This window comes from Salarias fasciatus, chromosome 5, assembly GCF_902148845.1.
Source record: "Salarias fasciatus chromosome 5, fSalaFa1.1, whole genome shotgun sequence".
NCBI lineage: Eukaryota > Metazoa > Chordata > Actinopteri > Blenniiformes > Blenniidae > Salarias > Salarias fasciatus.
The window spans coordinates 15,567,259-15,590,567 of NC_043749.1; the positions used below are offsets into that span (position 1 = coordinate 15,567,259).

Sequence of the window (23,309 nt, forward strand, 5' to 3'; positions counted from 1 at the left end):
TGTGAAGCCCCCTTTCCTCCGATAACCAGATGCTCGGTAGATTACTCAGCCGGCTGACAGCATCCCCGAGGGCTTGCAGAATCAGGTTCAGTTGTGTTATGTCACCTTTATAATTAACAAGATCATCATGTTCCCTCCGATAGCTGCATGCTGTCTGCAAGCACTGTGGTCAGACAAGTGTCCTCACCTCATTGTGGGATTCACCCGTCAGAAACCTGCAATGCACTGTTAACTGTTTCAGTGTCACAGTTCATGCATTGAAAGAAGAGACTGAGTTTTCTTTCACTCTCTTTTTTACGAGACGTTACCAGCTTGATGTGTCTTTAGTTTTTAGACTTTCTGATGTAGAAATATGATTTAGTGTAAATCGAAGCAACAGTCAGTAAACTGACTACAATTCAAGCGCTGTGTAATGGTGTGCTAATGTACCATTATCTTCAAACCACAAACGCAAGCCTGTAAAATTAGTTTATGGGACTTTAGGCTGCGCTCATACACCTCTCAATGAAAATATCTGGTTTTTGGAAAAGTTTAAATCAATTACAGAGATTGTGGGCTATTTTTAAACACAGCATCTCAGCGGGCCATTGTCAAGAAAATGCTCTTCATTTAAGTACATCGCTGACAAAAATAAGTATGTGAGTGTCATAATAACAGAGCTTGTTGAAAGCAAGATGGATTGTTTTTTTTTTCATGCTGAGACACAGACCTGACTTTTTACAGGCTTTCCAAAATAAATCAAGAGTGTTGAAAGAAACTTATACTTCAGTGAATTTTAGTATGATCAATGGGTATAATGTGATTAAAATACATCTAAGATTACCTGTAACTAAAGTGTTTATAAGATATTGGCTAAAACCACATGGCGGTAGTTACATAAATGAAGAGCAGCGAAAGAAAAAGTACTCTGCTCCATGTGTCACTCTCACTTCAACTTTATGAAGCTGTGTTTGTGTGTGTGTGTGTGTGTGTGTGTGTGTGTGCTGTACTGGTTTTGCTTCTCAGGACAGGATGGGTATTTTACTGTATTGCAGTTTCCTGATGACTGTAAGCTTATTTGTGCGTCATTTGACTTGCAAAACAAGGCTTCTTACAGTTCAGATCTAAACTCACTTTTCTCCTCCAAGACGATCTTCACTTTCACAGTGAGTACTGATAATGTCATTTTCCACTCATTTAAAAGATACATCAAATGGCATCAACAGTTTGCTGTTGTAATTGGACAACAGTTAAACAGACATACTGAAACTGCCATTTTGATACGTATATCATTATTTTTCTTAGCATAGGTATGTTATTAACCAGTTTATTGCTGGCTGACCAGAAACTCAATGATGTGTTTATACTGCATGCATTAGGTAATGATAGATAACAGCAGCCGGACAAGGTTCATTACTTTACTCTCTCTGATGAAACTTCCTAAACTTTGATAAGGCGTGCACACTGTGTACTCTCAGTATTTACATGGAGCCCTCTTCAGTGCAAATTGATATTGTTACAACTGATTCTAATCAAAGGGTTGAGAAAATAACAGTTTTTATATTAAAGCTTGTGTTTGCATAAATCTTTAATAAATTCAGAATTAATTGGATGTTTTACAGTGCAATATTACTGCTATTTTCTTAACAGGTTAGTAATTAATTTGTGAAGCAATGAATAGTGATGAACCACTTGGGCCAAATGTATTAGTTATTCCTTATTTAATACTGTTATGTCTGCTCTACTTTTGGCCCTCTAAAATGAACTCCATCCAGGAGATTTTATCATACCTTTCATATAGAATATATTTCCTACAAATTCCAAACAGCTGTGTTGTCTTGGCAGATTAGGATTTGGAGATAATAAACCACGATGCATTAAACTCCCAAGTTTACAAGAGGCAGGTTTTCAGCTTTAAGTAGTCAGCTTCAGTATTTATCTGTTTTTTAAAAGAAACAAAGTAGGCAGTTAATTAACTGCGAAATTTAATGTATGACCGAAGCTTGAAATAGAGTTTATAAAGCACACATTTTCATAAGTTGTTGTTGACTTTTACAATTAATCTTTGCTGCTGTCAACATAATTCAACAAAATTACATAAAAGAAAAAAATTAAAAAGATAACTAAATCACATGAGTTGTTTTTGCAACATGCAATGATTTCTATCGTCGCAGAGAAAAAAAAAACAAAACCGAAAAAAAAAAACAACATACATTGTCTCTTCTGGGAAACGATGACAGATGATCTGTCTCAATCACAACAAAGTTACATTTCCTCGAGGCACTAATAAAAGTAATAAACACCGCTGTCCAGAGCCAAACCGCGGCACAAGTTACAGCAGCGCGTGTTCTGGAACCATAAAAAAAACAGCCTGTCCGAAAGATAAAAGGCGCAGTTTTTTACCGTCCCTTACAGAAACAGTAATCCGTCTCACCGTGCGTCTTATCGGGCAGCGAGGTATGCTTTTTATGTCGGTGCTTACACATCCCCGAGCGTGTGTGTGTGAGAGAGTTGAGTGTGTGTGCGCGCGCGCGCCGTGTTGATGATATGTGTTGTCAGCTGAGCGGGAGGACAGCCTGCTGCGGTACAGGCTGTTCCCGGCCCGGCTCGGCACGGAACGGGTTACAGGTCAGGGTGTCTATTGGAACACAGTGTTCTCATCAGCAGCGGCAGCGGCACAGCTACAGTACAGCCGGAACATTGTGTTACTTTGTGGCTGCTTTCCAAGACCTGCCCTTAATTTTACACTAAACGCCCTCCCACAACTCTACTCTCTCTCTCTCTCTCTCTCTCTCTCTCTCTCTCTCTCTCTCTCTCTCTCTCTCTCTCTCTCTCTCTCTCTCTCTCTCTCTCTCTCTCTCTCTCTCTCTCTCTCCTCCCCTGTGTGTGTGTGTGTGTGTGTGTGTTTTTTCCGTCTCCGTCTCTCTATCTCTCCCCGTGTCATTTCCAAGCCCGTGCTCCATGTGGTTACTACACCAGCACGTTTACCGTCACTAGAGACGGAGGGGGGGATAAAAGAGGAGGGGAGGAAGACAAAAAGAGCGCTACCTACTAATCACATGGGCAGAACATTTAGTACCCTGGATGTGAGATGAGGAGGACGGGCTTCACCGGAGCACAGCGTTAACAGTCCACCCGGTTTTTTTTTTCTTTTTCACTCATTTACACCGCAGAAAAAAAAGAGAGTTTGCATAAAGGGATCTCAAAGCAGTGTAAGTGTTCCTTGTTTTCTATTTAATGTGTCATTTATAAAAGTGTAGAATCTTGCTTCCTGCTGGATGACTTAAATGGACACTTGTTATACACGGTGAAGGTGCACCTTTTGTGTAGAGCCTGCCTCATCACTCGATGATACAAGAACGATAACTGAGAATAAAAAAAAGGACAAGTGATACAAAATGCGACAGTAGGGGGGACATTTCAGGTTACACCAGTATTCCACTTTTCTCTTAGAAAATATGGGCTAATAAGACTGTGTGTGTATGAGTGAGTGTGTTTATGAGAGAGGCACTTGACTGTGGGTCCCAGTGGAGGTGGATGAGGACATCAGTTAAAATCCAAAATCCCCGCTGGCTTAGGTGTATCTTCACAAATTACAGGCTGAAGTGTTTCTGAGAATTACAGCATCTACTCTGGTTCACTGTGTACTTGTGTGTGTGTGAGACAGTGTGTGTGTGTGTGTGTGTATGTGTGTGTGTTCATTTTGTAAGTCATACGTCAGGATAGTTGATTCCAGCCTCCAACTCTTGGAATAAATAGGTGTCTTCCTCAAGTCTGTTAAAATTTAGATGAGGGGTTGAAAAGAGGCATAGGTGGCCATTTGGCAGGAACACAGGTCCGGACAAAGTCCCAGAAAAGAACAAGACTTCCCCAGGGGACATATTTGGCATGAAGAAAGATAAATGATTTTCTTCGTACAAAGCCACAGACAGATATGTATTTTAAAGGTGACCCAGATCTTTGAGGATGTCTTTCGTCTAAGAAAACAGGCGTCTCAAAGTCAAAGTCAAGGGTTTGAAAACACCATTTTACAGCATCTGCTTGGCCTATGCCTTTTCCACTGTCACAAAATTCCCAAAGCCTGTTGTACATCAACTTTACAGGCTTTTCCTGCATCATCCGGACACGCTGTGACGATGCTGTCAATTTAAAAAAAGACTTGAGCACGTTAGACAATGCTCCACTTAAGGATGTTCGCCTATACGCTGTCCATGCACAGTGTGTACTCGTGTTCTCGTATGAATCAGCAGCCGAGCACGGATGTGAGACAGAATGTACAGATACACCGTGTGCGTCTAGATGTGGTCTTTGCCTCATTGTGTTCTGTTCTTGCATTCCTCTGCAGGGTATCAGAGTTTAAGTACATGAATCATACATTCCATCTTATCTGTATTGCAACTGTTTGCAGTTAAAAAAAAGAAGAAGTATTTACACTATATTTCAAATAACAGGAAAATATTTGAAATGTTTATTTGAAATGATTTCTGATTCCTGCTTGCTTTTTAACCAGATTTGAACGGTATGTTAATGCATTTAGTGGGATCAGTTTTTCCTAATTGAAGCCAGGCTGTTTTCGTCCACTGGGCTGTACGTGAGGGGGTCTCAGATGGGTTAACACTGTCAGGCTTTGCCTGCAGGGATCTTTGAATAGAAAGAACATTGTGTTCACATATATGCATACAGACACGTATGAGTCGAAAACATAAGGCACGAGACACTCCAAGGTGTTGCTGCTGGAGGATGGACGTTGCGTTCATTTTCTTGTGAGTTGAGAGTACGAACGCCTGACCGCTGAGGGTGACACAGATGAAACAAATTGAGCAGTTGCCATTAAGACGGATGTTGGTGGTTTCAAGTTGGGGATTGACGCATGTGTATCACGTTATAGCTTCCAGTCGGAACATCTTAATTAGACCGATTTCGTTGGTAGATCTTTTGACGAAAGCTCGGAGCTCTGGATGTGTTTCGTTTCGACACCACTCGGGACCAGGTGCGCTGGCCTTAATGTTTCTATTCAAAGGCTCTTTGAAAATCTAGTCGCCTCAGCAGCGCGTCGTTCTGTTTGCACATAGTCATTCACAGCATCTGGGACATCCTGAACGTCGGACCGGACAACCGACGGAAAAATCCAGAAAAACGCTGCGGTGACTGAGCGCCGCTGTTCTCCTCTGCAACAAGATGCCTATGAGCAAAGTTTACAGCTTCTCTGTGGAAATATTAATTGGCCAAAAAACACTGTCATCTTCTTTCAACTGGACAATAAATATGGTTATAGTTTTATTTAACTCTACGAATTACATTGCTCCTAGAGAAGCAACAGCAAAGCTAAAGGCTACTTAAACATCTATGCCTCGACTACGAAGGTCCTTAAATGTGACGTGGTTCCATAATTACCCATGAAAGTGAGAAATAACTTCTAATCTATATTTATCTGCGTCTCCTTGTGAACACCCAAAATGTACACTTTATATAGCTCTTTACCAAACAGGGTCACAAGCATATGGTTAGCAATTTAGGATTCAATCATTTGAAGTTTTAAGGTGACGTGTTTATTACTTCCCATTTATTTATTTGAATTAATAAATTATGAAAATGGCATATTTTCTCCAGTTTTACATGTTTGTAAGTCATACATTTCTGGTCTAGTTTCAACATAAAAGTGCATCTCACCATCCTCGTGACGAACCCATTTCAGTCTAAAAAGTTACCATTCCAAAAATAATTTCAATTTTTCAGGAAATCTTTTGCTGTTGTCAGAGAATCTGTGGCTCAGAAGGACTTGCTGGTTCTGAGTCGCATGTCAGATGCATTTGCACAACTTTACGTCAGGCCAAAAGTGCAAACGTCCCACATCCAGAACAGCTGCGATCCGAAGCTATATCCGAGCATGTGTTAACGTCTCAGCTGTTGCATGTGATAGTAATCACAAAACGGTGTTTGCCAACATGCTTAACAAAGCTAAGTAGCTTTTTCATTGTCTCCAGACAAAGTCAAGTTTATTGCGCCGGAGCACACTGGGAGTTGTGTGTGTCGGAGCGGCAGTGTGCAGACAATGATTGTGTCTGTGATGAAAGAGGCTTCATTTAGCTCCTGTAGCACCAACATGTCATTACGGTTTTATTGCTCTGGCAAAACTGCTGTTGAAATTCTTTTTGCCGCACGGAGGCGTGAAACATTGGCAGCAAACTTCTATCGGTCTATAAATCTATCAGCCTCTGTCAGGCTGGATAGTAAACGCTTTAGGACTGAAATGTTTCCTTGAAATGGTTTAATCACAAAGAGCGAATCCTACTTAGCAATCCTTTGTTCTCGTATCAGATCTGAACCTTTATTGTGTTGCTGTTACACTATTATAAAACAATTCAGGCGACCTTCGACCTCTTTATGTGAAAAATAAAGATAGGTTTATAAATACCGTAGCATTGGTGCTGGTTTGCATGTGAGACTTTATAATGACACCTTTTATTGGAAAAGGTGTACAATTCAGTTTAAACTTCAGAAGTTGCTATTAGATTAAACAAGATCATTATCAAATATCCGAAAATGTTCATCTCTTCAACAGGGATACAGGGCTCCTCATTTTGTTTTTGAACAATCGAAGTACTTTTAGAGTCTGTGTAGTCGCTCCATCAAGGTCAGAATGAGCAGAAGCAGAAGCTGCTGCCTGTCATCTGAAATCAAGAGTTTAATATATATGTATCAAATGATGATTTTATATATTTTCATCCCATATAAATTTTATATTTTCAAAGAAAACTGTATAGTAAATCCTTTTAAATTGCCCACTAATTTTTATGTGGGTGTCAGGTCAGTACCTGTTATTTAGAAATGATTTCCAAGGCTTTACACTTATGCCAATACTGATATATAAAAGCAGCTTCAGCCTGAACACGAGGGCAATGTTTTGTAAGTGGACACAAAGCGAGTGAGTGCAGACTGACACCAAACTCATTCCACGATCCGCCACCAGCGAGCAGCTCATTTAGTGATACAGTAGCATGACCGCACACGCCGCCTCATGTGCTCTCTAATGGGATATCATCAAATGAAAACCGGTACAAAGAAGGCGAGCGTGCGCACAAGCTCCCTGCTGTTTAGTCAAGTGAGGTTTGATCACATTTAACTCTCGATTTTAGTTTTCATGAAAATGGAAGCTTAATTTACTTAAGGAAAAAAAAGACACCTGATATTTATATGTGTGTGTGTGTGTGTGTGTGTGTGTGTGTGTGTGTGTGTGTGTGTGTGTGTGTGTGTGTGTGCAAGAGAGATATGCCTCTTATGCACATGTGCAACACACACTTCATATAGACCTTTTCCTCACAACATTCCAAATAATTCCTTTTCACAAAATATAACAAAATGTTTCCAGAACTAAAAGTTGTTTCGTGAAATAACATATTGGTAAATCTGAGACGTTTTTGTTTGACCTATTCGATTTTGCTGTAATGTGGAAGCTCGATAGTTCAATGATGCACTCTGTTTGGATTAATAACCGGCACTATTGAGTGAAGAACATTCTGGGAAGTGATGGTGACTTATCTGGATTTCATGGCCAAGTGAGGCAGGCGGAGGACTGCACGGTTTATTTTATTTGGCTAACACAGTCACATGAATTAAAGTAAAGCCTGATTTGGTGCATAGCCTGTTTGACTGTGCTGCTGCAGTGTGAGAGACCCGGAGAAAACAAGCATTGAGCAATATCACGGCATCACCCGACAGCCTCATGCTCCGATGAGATGTTGAATTAGTGCGTCAGGTCTGATCAAATTAAAGATTTCCACCTGTCTCATCACAAGCACAGAGGCAGATAATGTCTCTATATTTGTGATGGTGCTGCATTATCAGTGTGTGAGTGTGTGAGAGCCCACGCTTTCCCCGCGCGCACGAGGCTTTCAGAGAGAAGACTTGACTAATGCTGTCATGCTCATCAGAAAATGACTGAACACGGTTCTGCAGAGCTACACTCCGTCCATAAAGAAATCCTGATGCCATTTATAGACTGTTTAAAAGAGCACGAATATCCATAAAGACACAGACTTGAATGTAATACAGCTTCTACCGTGTGACCGAGAAGTAAGCAGCAAAGCAGCTGCTTTTATCTCAGATTTATAGCTGGAATTACTTCATCTTTGTGGGGATTATACAAGGTGTGGTACACTTGTGTTCCTCAAACAGCTGGCTTCAATGCTCATGTATTTTTTTTTTTCCCTTCAAAACTGCAAACACGATGTGTTTCTAGTGTGGGGTGGAGATTGAGAAGATGTGTCCTTAAATAGCTGCAAGTTATATAATAAAGGGGCAAAAAGTCAGATACACTGGGAGGATTATGAAGATCTCACTGATATTTTTGTCCATTAAAATCCTGCCCGACAAGTTCAAACTGTGGTTTGTGGTTTTGTCTTTTTTTTCTTGTTTCGAATTCCTGGAATGGAAGCACGAGACACGAGGGCGTCTAATTAACCATGCTCGGATCACTGATGTTTCGGCCTGTGTGTTTCTGTCGTCTGCAGTGTGAGTGTGTGATGCGCACATGCAAAAAATGACCACCGATCAGGACTTGTCGCTGGATGGCCAACCGGCCGCTGCTGTGCTTGCTGCAAAAGGCGTTGATGTAACACCCAATAAGGACCAAGGAGTTATCAAGGTATTTATTGTCACAGCAAGAGGTTTTTATTGTGTTATTATTCAGGCTCAACTTACAACCAGCGTGTGGCACATCCTGACCTTTGGCCTCTTCCTCTTTGGATCTTACAGCTTGATTGTTTTTGGCAAATCCTGTGAGGTTTCCGTGCAGAGTTGTAAAGCTGTCTGTCGGCCAGCAGGTTGTGAAGCGTGCGGGGATAGAGGGAGAACGGCCGATGATTGGGGACAGAGTAATGGTCCACTACACTGGGAAACTTGTCAACGGGAAGAAATTCGACTGCAGCCGAGATCGCAAAGAACCCTTTTGCTTCAATGTGGGCAAAGGTATGTTTAAACTTTATCCTGTGACTGTAAATAAAGTTTTATTGTTCTCAACATTTTGGAAATAATTATTAGCAAACAAATATGGTGATCAGACCAGATCAGCTTGTGGCTTGAGGAGAAGATGAAGATGATGTAGATAGATGGTGAGGATGGAGCAGAGGATGGAGTGAAACAGGCGCTGGTGATCTGGGGCGACGACCCCCGAAGGGGAACATCTGAAGGATGGAGGAGATAGAATTGATCTGTTTGCCAGATGTTCAGTAACAGTGCATGTTTATCTGAGGTTGTCTTGGTATAAACAGTAATAAAGTTTGTTGTTTTAACTGCTTTGAAAAATGGGTTCACAAAATTCCAAAGTTTGGTGGCTGTGCGGTCTGCAAAACATGAACACTCAGCACCAGTGGGCTAAATTCTGACCAAGTTCATCTTAAAAAAGAATTATGAGAAAAAGAGAAAGAAAAAGTGAACAAAAGAGAGAAAAGCATATTTCAGGGAAACTGGGGGGGAATTATTGCATGGGTTTGAATATTTCTATCTTGTAATTAAGTTAGTCATCCAGTAATTTGCGGTTCAAATATGCATTAAATGACTTTTGTCTTGTGTAACTTGTGTAACCAAAAACTCCTTTATTTTGTGAAATTAGCCCAGGGATCATACAATGTCGATTAGCTCCACATGGCTCATGGACCGCTCGTTGGTCAATAGGAGTAAAAAGACAGGATGGGGTTAAAGTTTTAATACAGTGAACTAACAAAAAACATGCTTAAGATAGTATGTATAAAAAATATAAACAATGGTTCGAACAAAACCTGTAATTCTTAAGTATTACAAAAAAATCATAAATCATACAAAAAGCTGTTAAAGTAATATTGAACAAAATTAACATCACAGTTCAGAGAAAACAGAAAAACAGATTACTGCAAACAGAAACCCTCTGATAAGACAAGCCTTCAAAAGTGATTGCACTGGGACAATAAATTGGGGTTTCTTGAACAGATTGTTGACTATTTGAGGAATGCTGACACATTATGACCCATCTTCAGTATTTTAGTGGAAGGTGACAACAGTGAAATCTTAAGATGAACCCAAACAGCTGATTAGAAATCAAATGATTCAGTCCTGGGTCGATTCCATTCAGTCAGTGTGTCTCCTCCTCTTTGTTTGGATGTAAAAGGATAAATAATAGTTTGAGTGTATTAATGTTATTTCAGTGATTTTAGGTTACATACATATGGAAATGTTTCAAAAAGATTTAGCAGAAGCGATATAAGTTATTGCTTTTGTAAAAGCTATGAAAAATTTTGATCCGATCCTCATGATCTGCAGTAAATCTGTTGAAAAGTGACAGATTTTCCAAAATGCTCAACTATTGCTTTAACAAATCCCCCATAAATATAGTATTTACATTTCAACCAATGTTATAAATCTTTTTTTTGAATGCACAGGACAAGTTCTGAAGGCCTGGGACGTTGGTGTAATGTCAATGCAGCGGGGCGAGATTTGCACGTTTCTGTGCAAACCAGAATACGCATATGGCTCCGCCGGCAACCCTGACAAAATTCCTCCCAGCTCATTAGTAGTATTTGAGGTAAGTGCACAGCGTCGGTGCTGACATTTGTGCTTAACGTTAAATCCCGCAACGCACACCCCGGTAATGTAGGAGTCTGCCTCGTGTCTCCGCAGACGGAGATCTGTGGTCATAAATTTTAATCCCTCCTTACTCAAACAGTTGACGCCCGTCCAGCTGTCAGTCCGTTTTCCAGCACCACTGTTCGTAATGTTATTATAAATTATAACAGTCACTCAGGGTTTATGATAACTCATTACCTCAGAGTGTTCCCGTCATAAACAAAATTTGTTTGTAAAATGATTTCTAATGACATTTTTCATCTTCATTTAATGCTTCTCGATGTATAATTGGCAGCAATGGATCAACTGAGTTTGAAGTGAAGTGGCTCATTCTAATTCAAGTGTTTTTTTGGCCACCACAAGATGTTTTTTTATTAAAATTAGGAGCACAGACAAGATCACAACTTAAAAAAAATGCACTGGGTTGAAAATATTACATAACTCCAATTGACATCTGTAACGCAAAAAAATGTTGCGTTTGTTAAATTTTATAATTAAAGATGAAAATAAAGTTTGTTGTTTCCGCTGACATCAAATTACAGCCTGTGCGGTTGAGAGGCTCCGTGCTTTACTTGGCTTTAGTCGTGCGTATAACATAAAAGAGGCTGGAGATGTGTTTACTTTTCGTTTCACATGGGAATGTAAAACTAGCCTCTTGGGGGGAAGCCCTGGTCTCGGTCACATCCTCCACATAAACTTGACACCTGATACGGGCTTTCCCCCCTTTACAATGGACTTCCTGGCTTTCTACACCGCTCCCATAAAATATTATTACTTTCACTATACATTCACATGGACTCTACAAACAGGAGGGGTCTAAACAACACCCATTCAGTTTCTATGGTAAAAAACTTACATCAGCAAGAGTCTGACCTTTTGTTTAAACTCAAATAGTTTGATTTTAAATGAATGTGGAAATTTGGAAAAGGTAGAGATTATGATAAGCTGCTTATCAGGTGGACTGAGTTTTCAGTCATTCATACGTTTCGTACAAAATATATAAAGACTAAATCTCCATCATCTGATAGCCAAATTGTGCATTTTGTTTTCAGACAGTTAATCCATGGGATTTTCTGTACTGTAGAGATGTTTATGCTTCTGGTTTCAACATTATATTTCCCCCCAAAATTAACATTAATTCCCTTATGGTGAGACGCTTTCTTATTTTTATGCATTTGCTTTTATTCTCCTACACCTTATCTCACCTCTGATAGTGGAATCAAGCAGCTACAGCATTTTGCTGTTTTCCAGATAAGACTTTGAAACTGACGATTAAATGAAATGTCTTCAACAAAACAGATGGAGCTGCTCAGCTTTGAAGGAGAGATACTGACAGAAGACGGCGGCATTGTGCGAAGAATCAAGGTCAAGGGAGAAGGTTACACGAATCCAAACGACGGAGCGAGTGTTGACGGTAAGAAAGCGATGTGTTTACGTGTTGAGTGACATTGTGTGGCTCAGTCGATGACAGGATCGGGAGGCTAAGCTGCGTTTCCTGTGTTGCAGTGCACCTGGAGGGGAGCTGCGGCGGCCGACTGTTCGACTGCCGGGACGTCAGCTTTACTGTCGGCGAGGCCGAGGATAAAGGCATTCCTCTGGGAGTGGACCGAGCCATGGACAAGATGCAGAAAGGAGAATGCTGCTTGCTTTACTTAAAACCAAAGTAAGAACCAAACAAATGTTGAAATGTGACACCTTGTTTGCTCCATGTGGGAACTTTCTATTGAACCAGTCAGGACGTGGTAACTGTGTCGGCTGGACTCACATGTAGCGGCACGCCGTGTCCCCCCCCCCCCGGGGCTCTTTGGCTGTCTTCAGACGTCATGCAGGATTCATTCAGTAAAAACTTCCGGTTGTTTGCCAGGTGTGTTATGGATACAGGTGGTTGTGTGCTCGTGGTGAAGCGGTCAGACGATCTGACTGGGCGACTGTATGCTGTAGGTTTAAATGTCCGCTGTGTGGCCGGGAGGCTCTCGAGGTTTTCCTATGTCTTAAATGTTTTGGATGAGGATGTGTACAAATGGGTTTTTTTTTTTTTTTTTAGCAGTATACATTTGTATCTGAAACCATGTGATTCTGTTTTTTTTGTTCCTGCAACTGTGCACAACAAGCAGGAATTTGTGTGCATAGTGCCGTGTGGTGACGTGGCGGTCAGTGTGCTTGGCTCGCCGCCACTTTCATTCTGGGCCTTTCTATGCGGCCGCTGCATGAACTCCCTGCAACTGGCATGGTAGCATAATAGCTGAATTGAATTTACTGCAGGTGTGTTCAACCAAACAATGACTGACAGCATTCTCCTTGTGGTCCTGGTCTTACATTTTGGTACAATTTGATGATGCTTTGCACTGTATTAGTGAAAAACCTACACACCCAACGCTTGTATCTGAAGTCAGTGCCATGATTTAAATGTTTCATATTTGTTATTCAAATAAGGAACTAAATAGAACATGCATAAATTGCATCTTCAGCACAGGCTGCAGTGTAAAAAATAACTACGTATCTCATTTCTTGCTTATGGTGTAAATCTTCGTCAGTGAAAAAACAGATCTAGATCCTCATCCTTCTGTAACCTGATCCAGTTGTCTATTTGTGCACAAAAACTGCACCCACAAACAAACACAAAAAGGGAATGGGAATAATAAACAGAGCACATGCAGCAGGGTACAGACTGTATTATATCATTCCCTAGATTAAAATAATGTAAACATGAGAAAACAGACAGTCATTCAGCGGGCTTGTAAAAACAAACAGAACACAGTGTTCTGCCCAAACCACATAATATCATTGCGTTAACCCAGCCCACACCAGCCCTCCCCATCCTCCCCTCAGGCACAAGAAAAACAAAGTGCTAGTGATAAATACTAGGAATTCATAGTACACCAACAGTTCATACTGGGAGCTCGTGCCAGTGAGCAGCTACTTAGCGCAGGAGCGAACCTGTCAGGAGCCAATAAAGACATGGAGACAGAGAAAACAACTGGAACAAGAAAAACACGCAGATTGACCTCAAGATGTACGCGCCGACGTGCAGATTCAGAGCTCCGTATTCCTGCAAATGTTTTTCTTCTTTTCATAGACTGAGCGAAATTCCTGCAAATACATTGCCTTTGTTTTTCAGTAATATGAATGAGAGGCAATGACGCAACACCGTCACTTTAATTTTATTTCACTAGATCCTCCAACAGAAGACAGACACGGTGGACGGGCTACACTGCAAAGTGTCGTGATTTCAAACATAATTCCTGGTTCAGTATGTCTTTTAGGAATGAATCATCAGTTCTGACAAAATAAAGAAAATCAAAATGTTCTTCATTGAGATGTTCTGGTTGTAACCTGTCACATTAAAGCAGCATACATGCTTGAATGGCGTCTAATGTAGAAATGGCATCTTATCCCACATGAGGTCTGATTCTTGAATTAATTAATTTGTCAGCATTATTACAAGTTTTTGTTGTTGTTTTTTTGTTTGTTTAAAGGTATGGCTTTGGAAGCGAAGGTAAACCAGAGTACAAAATTGGACCAGACAAAGATATTATTTATGAAGTCACTTTGAAAGATTTCCGCAAGGTGAGCAGCACTTTCTTCTTTTAGCAGTTTAATCTTTTTTTTTCCTTAGATATGGAGATTTTTCCTTTTAGATTAAATTTAAATTGATCTATATTCATTTCTCATACAGTATTTTTTTTATATTTGTGGATAAGCATTTGTGATGACTGTGTCTTACAGGCTAAAGAAACCTGGGAAATGGACTTGAGTGAAAAGCTGGATTTGGTTGATGGAGTGAAGAATAAAGGGAATCAGTATTTTAAGGTTTGTTCTTTCTGCTGAGCTTTTATGTTAAGAAATGATCCTGTTTTAGTTGACCGTGTTATGAATGAGTTGTTCATGCACTCCTGTTGTAGTCTGGGCGGTACCACCAGGCAGTCATCCAGTACCAGCGCATCATTTCCTGGCTGGAGATGGAGTGCGGCTCCGGCATCGAGCAGCAGAAGAGGATACAGGACTACGTTTTAACAGCTCACCTCAATTTAGCACTGTGTTTTCTGCGGATCAAAGAGTTCTCACAAGCTGTGGACAACTGCAATAAGGTGAGCAGCGTGACCCCGAGGATTGTGTGCTGCTCCACCGAGTCTTGAGCCGAGCTGCTATTTTTGTTTGTCTTTCAGGTAATTGAGCTGGATGAGAGCAACGAGAAGGCTCTGTACCGCCGAGGAGAAGCGCGGCTGACCTGCAACGAGTTCAGCCTGGCCATGGCGGACTTTCAACAAGTGCTGCAGGTCAACCCCTCGAACCGAGCAGCCCGCGCTCAGATTTCCATCTGCCAGAGCAAGATTAAGGAACATCATGAGCAGGACAAAAAGATCTACGCCAACATGTTTCAGAAATTTGCCGAGCGGGACGCCAAGGTGTGTGAACTGGCTATTCTTGGCTACATGTATACTAACACTCAGCCAACTCAGAGTGTGTGTGTGTGTGTGTGTGTGTGTGTGTGTGTGTGTGTGTGTGTGTGTGTGTGTGTGAGAGAGAGAGAGAGAAAGTGTGGGATTTTACTCTTTTCAATGAGTAATTTAGATTAAACTTCATTAATTACAAACGGTATGAAATAAGGCCTCCCCTAATGTGCGAACATTCACTTGTCACCACACAACACACTATTTCTTCTCTTGTACAAAACTCCATAAATAGACAATAAATCACACAGTTGTATCTCCATAACTTTTGATGCATTTTCTTATTCCTTATTCAGAATTACGACTTAATTAATCATAAACACTCACCCTTCCTTATCTTTAACCAATAATCAAGACTTGTTTTTAATGTAAAAATACTCCATTATCAATATATTGTGGATACTTGTGTGTCTTTGTGTGACACATGCCTCTATAATATGACTTTTTCTGCACACACTACATGATTTAATAGCATCAGTTGTACTTGTATTATATGTTAGGACATAATTCATACATGAGCAGCACAGCCGTAATGAGCATAGAAATCATGAAGAAATTAACCCTTCACTCAACAAGTGATCAGACAGCTTTGAGACTGGTGATAAGAATTAACGAGTCATTTTAATAACACCCCCTGAAATGATTTGGGGACCGTTAGTTTTAAGTATTTGATTTACTTGATTTCCATCTGAGTTCATACATTATAAGAAACTGTTCTGCTTTATCGTCCATGTAGTTTATTAGTAGCGTACTGCCCTCTAGTGGTCAAATTGATTTTCTCACCTGTTTCTTTCCTTGTTTACAGACACTAATATAAAGACATTTTCTAATCCTGTATTATTATTTCATGGCCCAGATTCATGAACTATTTACACTTACTTAGTTTTGTAATTTAGTTCTTTTGTATGAAACAGTTTGATTCAGATTTGTGAAGTCATTTGTATTTCATGTGAGACTCTATCTTTCTCGACAGACTGGGAAAACAAAGAGGAGGCGAAACGACTGCTTGAGGAGCAGCATGAACGGTGAAGTGGGCTTAAAGCGCAGGAGGAGGAGTCAGGAATGTCTGTCTTAACAGTGACATCTGAAAAAAGAAAGACGGGAGAAAAAAAAAAAGCCTTTCTTTGCTTTTGGAGTCCCGGGAGACGAGGCAGCAACGGAGTTGTGAATGAAAACCTCTGATCCAAAACTTCTTGATCCCAAAACGAAGCGCGACCATTCCTGCATATCAGACTGAGAGAAGCAGGGATGTCTGCTGCAAGACAAGCGGCATTTCCCCGTCACACATGGACTGTTGAACTGTCAGGATGTGCAGTACCTCCCTCTGGAGTGACAAACATACATATATATATTTATATATACATATATGTATGTATGTATGTATGTATGTATGTTAATATACTGTGTAGAGTTGCGATGTGCCTCTACAGCGGGTTTCTGACACCCAAACCTCAGTCGCTGGTTTTCAGACCTCTGATTTGTATTTGGTATTAAGCCTGTTGGAGGCAGCTGTATTCCTGCATCACACCAAGTGTTTGGGATTCAGACTTGAAACTTTTGATCATTTTTAAATGTGCAATATGTACTTTGGAAAAAGGTGTAAGAAGTCCTGTCGGCTCAGTTTGTTGTACTTTAAACAAACTAAAAAAAAAAAAAAAGAAAAGAAAACAATCAATTCTTCATGTGTCTTTAACCTGAAGTAGCAGTTTCATGTGACTACTTTCAAATAGAGTTCGACTAAAATAGAAATAGCTCCTAACGTGTCCGAAATTACAGACATTAGCTGCCAGAAATCAGAAGGGAAGTGTAAAAAAAAAAAAAAAAGCACAAACTTCAGTTATTGAACTGGACAAAACATGAACCTGTTCTGAGACTGTAGCTCCTTTTATAGCTTATCTTATTGTTGCCCGACTAAACTGAGAGGAGACGAATCATATAAATGTAGCTGCTTCCTTAAAAATAATCAGAACCTCAGACTGTGCTGCGGACAGGTTTTCTCCAGGAACACAGTTTAAACGCTTTGCCGTTCTTTTAGTCAAAGAACACCCATTGTGTTATGAGAGTGGTCACATCAGGGTCATGCACTAAAATAATTTATTCCTGAATACATGCATGCTGAAATGTTTTTTTCTTTTTGCTTTTAATCCATCAGACAGAACGCAGTTTATTTTACAAGAAGCCAGCCTGGTGTTGGAGTTGATCAAGAAAATGATTGTTTAGACGCTGAGAGATGAATTCTGTGGACAGATTACAGTTTAAACCCAGTGGCAGCTGCAAGAACTACAATAATACAACCTCAGCCTCCGTGGAATCTCATGCTCTGACGTGTGTTGTGCTCACTGTATGTTGTTCCATAGTATACAGGTGCATCTCAAAAAAAGAAAAGAAAAAGAAAAAGGAAGGTGCGTTTTCCCATAAATTAGTGTAAAACACATGTAACCTTGTTTGTTCTATTTATTTTTTTTATTGATTGTATTTAAGAAAGATTAATACAGTATGTAAAAATATAACATTTCATAAGATGAGATGTTTTTGCAACAATCAAAATTCTCAAAACGTTGTCTGCGTAGGTGGCGACAGTAGAAATAACGACGACAGTGAAGTTTTCAATGATGTGAGAGTTTTTGAGATGCACCTGTAGCAGTGTCGGTCAGTGCATGCAGCACAAATCAAGACGTGAAGTAATTTTGCTCCTCTTATTTGTGTTTAAATAACCTGAACGACAGTTTATCCTTTCAGATTTCACACATCATTCAGCTCTCTGGTAATGTGATCAGCCAGTTCTGTGCAGATATTTCCCCAGCTGGAGCAGGCATCTCTGCATTTCACACTCAGACTATTTTCTATATAAATGTGTGAATGTTATTGTAGTGAAAAAAAATATGATGCACTTTGGTAACTGTCAAACCAACACTGTTTTCTTTTCATAAAAATGTCCGGATGTGATCTGGACAATAATGTTGAGATGTTTTATAAACATTGGTTGGTTCTGAATGAAAACCTTAGCTGTCTTAAATATTTTGTGTAAGAAAAAGCAAAAGCGAAAAAAAAAAAGACAATGTGTGTTTGCGTGTGTATGTCTCTACAGTATATATTGTTGTATGTTAGCAAGGTTTCTAAACAGCTTGTTGCTACATGTTTCCAAGTACTGCTGGCTCGAAACATTCAAACCTTTTGTACAGTGAAAATGAGCATGAAGTACTTTTCTTTATTTCTTTTTTTTTTAAGACATTATAAAGTGTATTTAAAAAAAATATCCAGACTATTTTACCCCAGTGTCAAACACAACCGAGAGTAAGAGACTCACAGGCCTGTCGGCGCTGCCTTGATTGTGTTGATGACTTGAAAAACAAAGAGACAAGCGGCTGATCTGCAGCATGGCTGATCAGATCGGTTCATTAGATGATGAAGTGATATATCATTAAACGTGTTTACGTGTATTCAGAGGAACATTACCCTGTCGAGAAAAAAAAAAAAGATTGATGTTTTAAACTGGCATTTATGCAAAATAAGTATTTTCAAACTGAAAAAGATAAAACCCAAACAAACAGTGGTACCTTAGGTTCATGTTCATATATATATATATATATATATATATATATATACACACATTATATTTTTTTGCACTTTAAAAGCATTAAATAAGTCCAAACGTTGCATTGAAACGGACACATCACTTGCAGGTCCCTTTTTTTCCCCCAATATGATTACATCCTTTTAAAAGTGTCTTGACTTAGACTACAGGAGGGAAAGGTTTTGTTTTCCATCCCTAATGACGCGTGGCTTATTGTATGAGGACTGCTAGAAGCCGTTTGCTTCCCGGACGTGTACTTTCAACCTCTCTGCTGCACTGTAAACCCAAACGCTCAGAGTAATTAAACAGATTACTTAGTCTAATCCTGTTTACTCTTATTATTATTAAAGGTGTTATGAATTTGTTTTTAATCTACTCATTTATTTTGAATCTCTGTGACTTTTCTCTGTCGATCCACCCATACAGACTTGTTTCCATCATTGTGAACTGTTTGAAGGACCACGCAAAAGTACAACCCAAGATTCAATAAAATTTTGAGAGGATCACTTTTTAAACCTTTTTTCTTCTGCTTCCTAACTTGGTTTTCAATCACGTTACTTTATGGACTTATTTACCTTATAATCTAAAATTATCATTGATATCGAGTTGATAGGTGATTCAAAACTGTCCTCAAATGTTAGTGGGTGTTGTGTTTGTGTTTCGTTACACAGATAAAGCTGTATAGGAGATAGATTGATGGATTACTGAGTGACAGCAGTTTGGTGACATTGCACTGAACACGCGCTGTGTTTTCTCCTGTTGACCGCTTGGGGGCAGTGAAAGCAAGTGGAGGGAAAAATCCTCTTTATTCTATTATTCAAATATTTATATCAATTATTCAATAGATCACTTTTCCCAGACAGTGACAGATTGCTTTTCAGTCAACAAACACAAACGCGGTGATGAGTGCAGCACATGGGAAGAAAATTGTGCTTAAAAGACTTATATCATCATTAAAAGATGGACAGTACATACTTTTAAGTGCATTTTCTTTGTCAAGCTCATTTGTCAAGTTCATTATTAATACTTTTATATTTACTTGTTCACAGTGTTTCACGGTTGAATTATTTATTTGACCGATTTACAGTTTAACCTCTTAAATTCCAGCTTTGAACTGATTTCCGATGGTTATTTACTTACAAGTAAATATTTACAATAAAATTATATCAGTAATTCAACCCAAAAGTTAAAGTTCAACATATTACAGAATTACAGTCAGGCCTAAGGCTGGACGATTAATTGAATTTTAATCTTGATTTCGATTTTGGTTACTCACGATCATAAAAATGTTATAATCGGAGAAAAACGATTAATTAGCCGCACGGCGCGGCGTGTATGTAATTTCCTACGCTGCCAAAGTACCATGAATGCACCTTGTGCACGCAGCCGCAGCAAGGGCTCTATCAGCAACACGTGAAGGAAGCGGTTTGCAAACATGGCAGAAAAGGAGCCTTTAGTTGACAAGAAAGGTAGGACTACTTCAGTCATCTGGAAGCATTTTGGCTTCAAGTCGTCGGACATCCAGCATCCCTGCCACAAGTGCTGCATCGGAGCGGGTTTTCAGCGCAGGTGGAAATGTTGTCACCTGCCTTCGTTAGTCGCTGAAGCCAGACCAAGTGAACAGACTCGTCTTCCTTTCCAAAAACCTGTATGAAGTTAACTACAGGGAGTTTTTAACTATGCAGCCAACCCCTCTTTTGTTATTTAAAATAGATTTTGAGAGAGTTCAAAGAATATTTTCAGGTTGTGTTCTTTACTGAGTTATTAGTGTATTTTGCATATTGCTATTTTTGCAAGTTTTATAGAAATGCATGCAGATTGGGTATTTATTTTTATTTGTTTTATTGATATTATTTAAGATATTAATTTTTTATAAGTTTATTTTTGGTTGTTCTTTCAAGTTGTAGTTTAATAAATACTCAAGTTTTGGAATTATGAATAATCGTGGTTATTAATCGTGATTTCAATATCTATCAACATAATCGTGATTATTATTTTTGCCATAATCGTCCAGCCCTAGTCAGGCCTTCTTAATCTTACAGCCGAAGTCTTTTTTCTTGTCCAGACGAGCTTTTAATGATATTGAAAAGCTTTAGTTGAGCAGTTGTTTAATTCAAATCATCCAAGCTAAAATGTGATGTTATTGAAAAATATTGTATATTCTAGATTTGGTTCAGATTCAAGTTAAATAACATTTATGATCCAGTAAAAGTTCCCAGGCTAATTCTAAATGGATCCCGTCGTTATGTGGTTTTCTCAAATGCTGTTCAAACACACAAATGATCTTTTTATCTCAGCGTTCACACCAACGTGAATGAGAAGTCTCTAAATATTTCAAAAATGAGGGTCAAAAAAAAAAAAGAGAGAGAGAGACCAGGAAACGTAAACATCCCCAGGCCTCTGTACAGCTGGACAAACTTGAACTGGAAAGAAGAAGATATCTTATTATGGTGCATTCAAGGACAACGAAGCAGTCGAACCAGAAAATCATGTGGAGCAGGCTCAAACCACCCAGGAGTTTACCATCAACGTTTTATTAATACAAAAATCAGACACTGCCATCACATTACAAGATGATCATCACTTCCTCTCTGTCAATGGGGGTTAAACTTAGTAAAGTCATCTAATTTCAGTGCCAAATGTTGATGCAAAAACAAGTGGAAATATTCATTTTGCAGCATTTCTAATTTATTCAGCCAATTCCATCGTTGCTGAATTGCCTAAAATTTGGATATGAACACAAAATTTGTGATTCAAGCAGGTACACAAACATTTTAGTTAGACATTAGCGAATCAATTATTCATGATAAATTAAGAAACAATCTAGAAATGTAACCATGTAGATGCCAAAATGAATTCATACAATTCATTCATACAAAGTTATTTTAGAGCATCTCCAAGTTACACAAGACTATCACCACAAACCTTCAACACTAGATAGAAAAATTATACAAAATAGTAAAAACTTTAACCTACAAACTCCATAAGTGGGGATTCTGTAGAAAAAAACCCCTACAATTTACAAGTTTAAAATGGCAAATACAATAAAAATATATATATTTTTTAATCATAAGTGTATATAACTTTCCAAAAATATACTGACTGATTCTGACTTTTAAAGCAACATTACAATCATATTTAGTACGATATTATTGACTCACTTGCACATATCAAAGTTTCCTGACTGGAGTATTAGTTGTAACTCCCTACTGTTGAGACCGCTGGTGGCACAGCTGGATAAGGTGCACAGTGTGCAGGCTATGAATCAAACCACACGATTTCTCCTCTTTCTCTGCCCCATCCGGCTTTGATTCACGCCATCGCACTCCGATTGTCTTAATTTCATTCACAGTGATCTGAAAGTGACTCAGGGGTTCAATACATATGGCTTATTTGGCAATTGTCAATTAATGCAACTCGACTCCAAAGAGAAAAGACGACATATTTACTGTAAAATGAGATTACATGCTGAGGGTGAGATTAGCTGAGTGCCGGCCAATCACATCATTGGAGAAACTGAGTGGTCATCCATGCAGGACTGCAGCAGGGATTAAGGTACCGTGCTTACAATGAGGCATCATGTCTTTTCTAATGAAATCTCTACTCAAATCACTATCAAAACCAGTACTTATTCAGTATAGTTATTTTGGTTTTCCTGCACTTCATTCACTAAAGGCTTTCTAGCAGTGTAATGCTCTTGCATGGCGTTCTCGAACTACAAGTAGGCAGCTGCAGACGGCACAATTAGGTCCCACCTCCTGCAAATTCCCTTTAATAATCTCAACAATCAATTTAACATGTTAATTTAATGTGTGCCACATGCTGATCAAACATGTTATTAACACATGCGAGCAGGGATTAATTATGTTATGTGCTACATATTTTTAATACCAAAAAAGTGGGAAGGCACAGGGCATAATTAATCATTTTCATGTGATCTTAAGCCTTGATGGGTCTGTTATAGCAGGTGGAACTGATAGCAGTGAATGCCATGTGCGGAAAAGAACAAAACGTGCCTGGGAGTTAAGAGAGACATCAGCTAAGCAGCTTTGTGACCATAATTGACCAAGATTATGCTCAGTGAAAGCAGGGAACTTAAAGCAAGCGACTTTGTGGCACATAGAAAACAGAACCCACTCACATGGTCATTAGTTATTTCACTGATGACTTTACCCCTTTTACTCCCCACATTCAAATGCAAATATCTGTACTTTCTGAGGCATTTCTTGTTCCATCATCCTCTTTTAAGGACGATTCAGGTACAGGTCAAAGCAGCCGACAGCAACAGCTTATCTATACTTAAACTACATTCAATTGATAACAATGGATTAATGTTTCCTTCCAAAACAAAGGGTTTAAATGGAATTCAGTGTTTCATAATAACTGAAGTTTGTCTAATATGAATCAAGTTTAGTCATGATCTGATCTGTAGGTTCATTAAATTTAGCCATGATGACAAACAAGGTAACAATGATGTGTGTGTGTGTGTGTGTGTGTGTGTGTGTGTGTGTGTGTGTTGAATTGTATGGTTCTCAGCTAAAATAAAACATTTAATCATACAATTTAACATGCTTGTAAATTCATATTTAATAGTATTTTATAGTAAAAATCATGTTCGAGTCCTATAATTCACAACAAATTTTATAGATTTCATGCTATTAAAAGGATAACTAATGAAAAACATTTGATATTTCTGCTGTTCTGTTTTG

General features: G+C 39.1%; 1 protein-coding gene across 3 annotated transcripts; it reads left to right on the plus strand.

Annotated features, from left to right (window-relative positions):
* Positions 1 to 1,013: 1,013 nt before the first annotated feature.
* Positions 1,014 to 18,570, plus strand: fkbp5 (FKBP prolyl isomerase 5). Of its 3 annotated transcripts, none has more exons than XM_030092843.1 (11): positions 1,014 to 1,145; positions 8,490 to 8,623; positions 8,799 to 8,946; positions 10,392 to 10,534; positions 11,875 to 11,989; positions 12,082 to 12,238; positions 14,052 to 14,142; positions 14,302 to 14,385; positions 14,478 to 14,663; positions 14,742 to 14,981; positions 16,000 to 18,570. In XM_030092843.1, the coding sequence occupies exons 2-11, from the start codon at positions 8,510 to 8,512 to the stop codon at positions 16,099 to 16,101; spliced, it is 1,380 nt and encodes a 459-aa protein (XP_029948703.1). In that variant the 5' UTR covers positions 1,014 to 1,145; positions 8,490 to 8,509; the 3' UTR covers positions 16,102 to 18,570. The 3 variants fall into 3 exon arrangements, with proteins under 3 accessions (XP_029948703.1, XP_029948702.1, XP_029948704.1); XM_030092842.1 differs by lacking the exon at positions 1,014 to 1,145 and adding an exon at positions 2,963 to 3,191; XM_030092844.1 differs by lacking the exon at positions 1,014 to 1,145 and adding an exon at positions 2,965 to 3,191 and having other exon boundaries at positions 8,802 to 8,946.
* Positions 18,571 to 23,309: the final 4,739 nt, after the last annotated feature.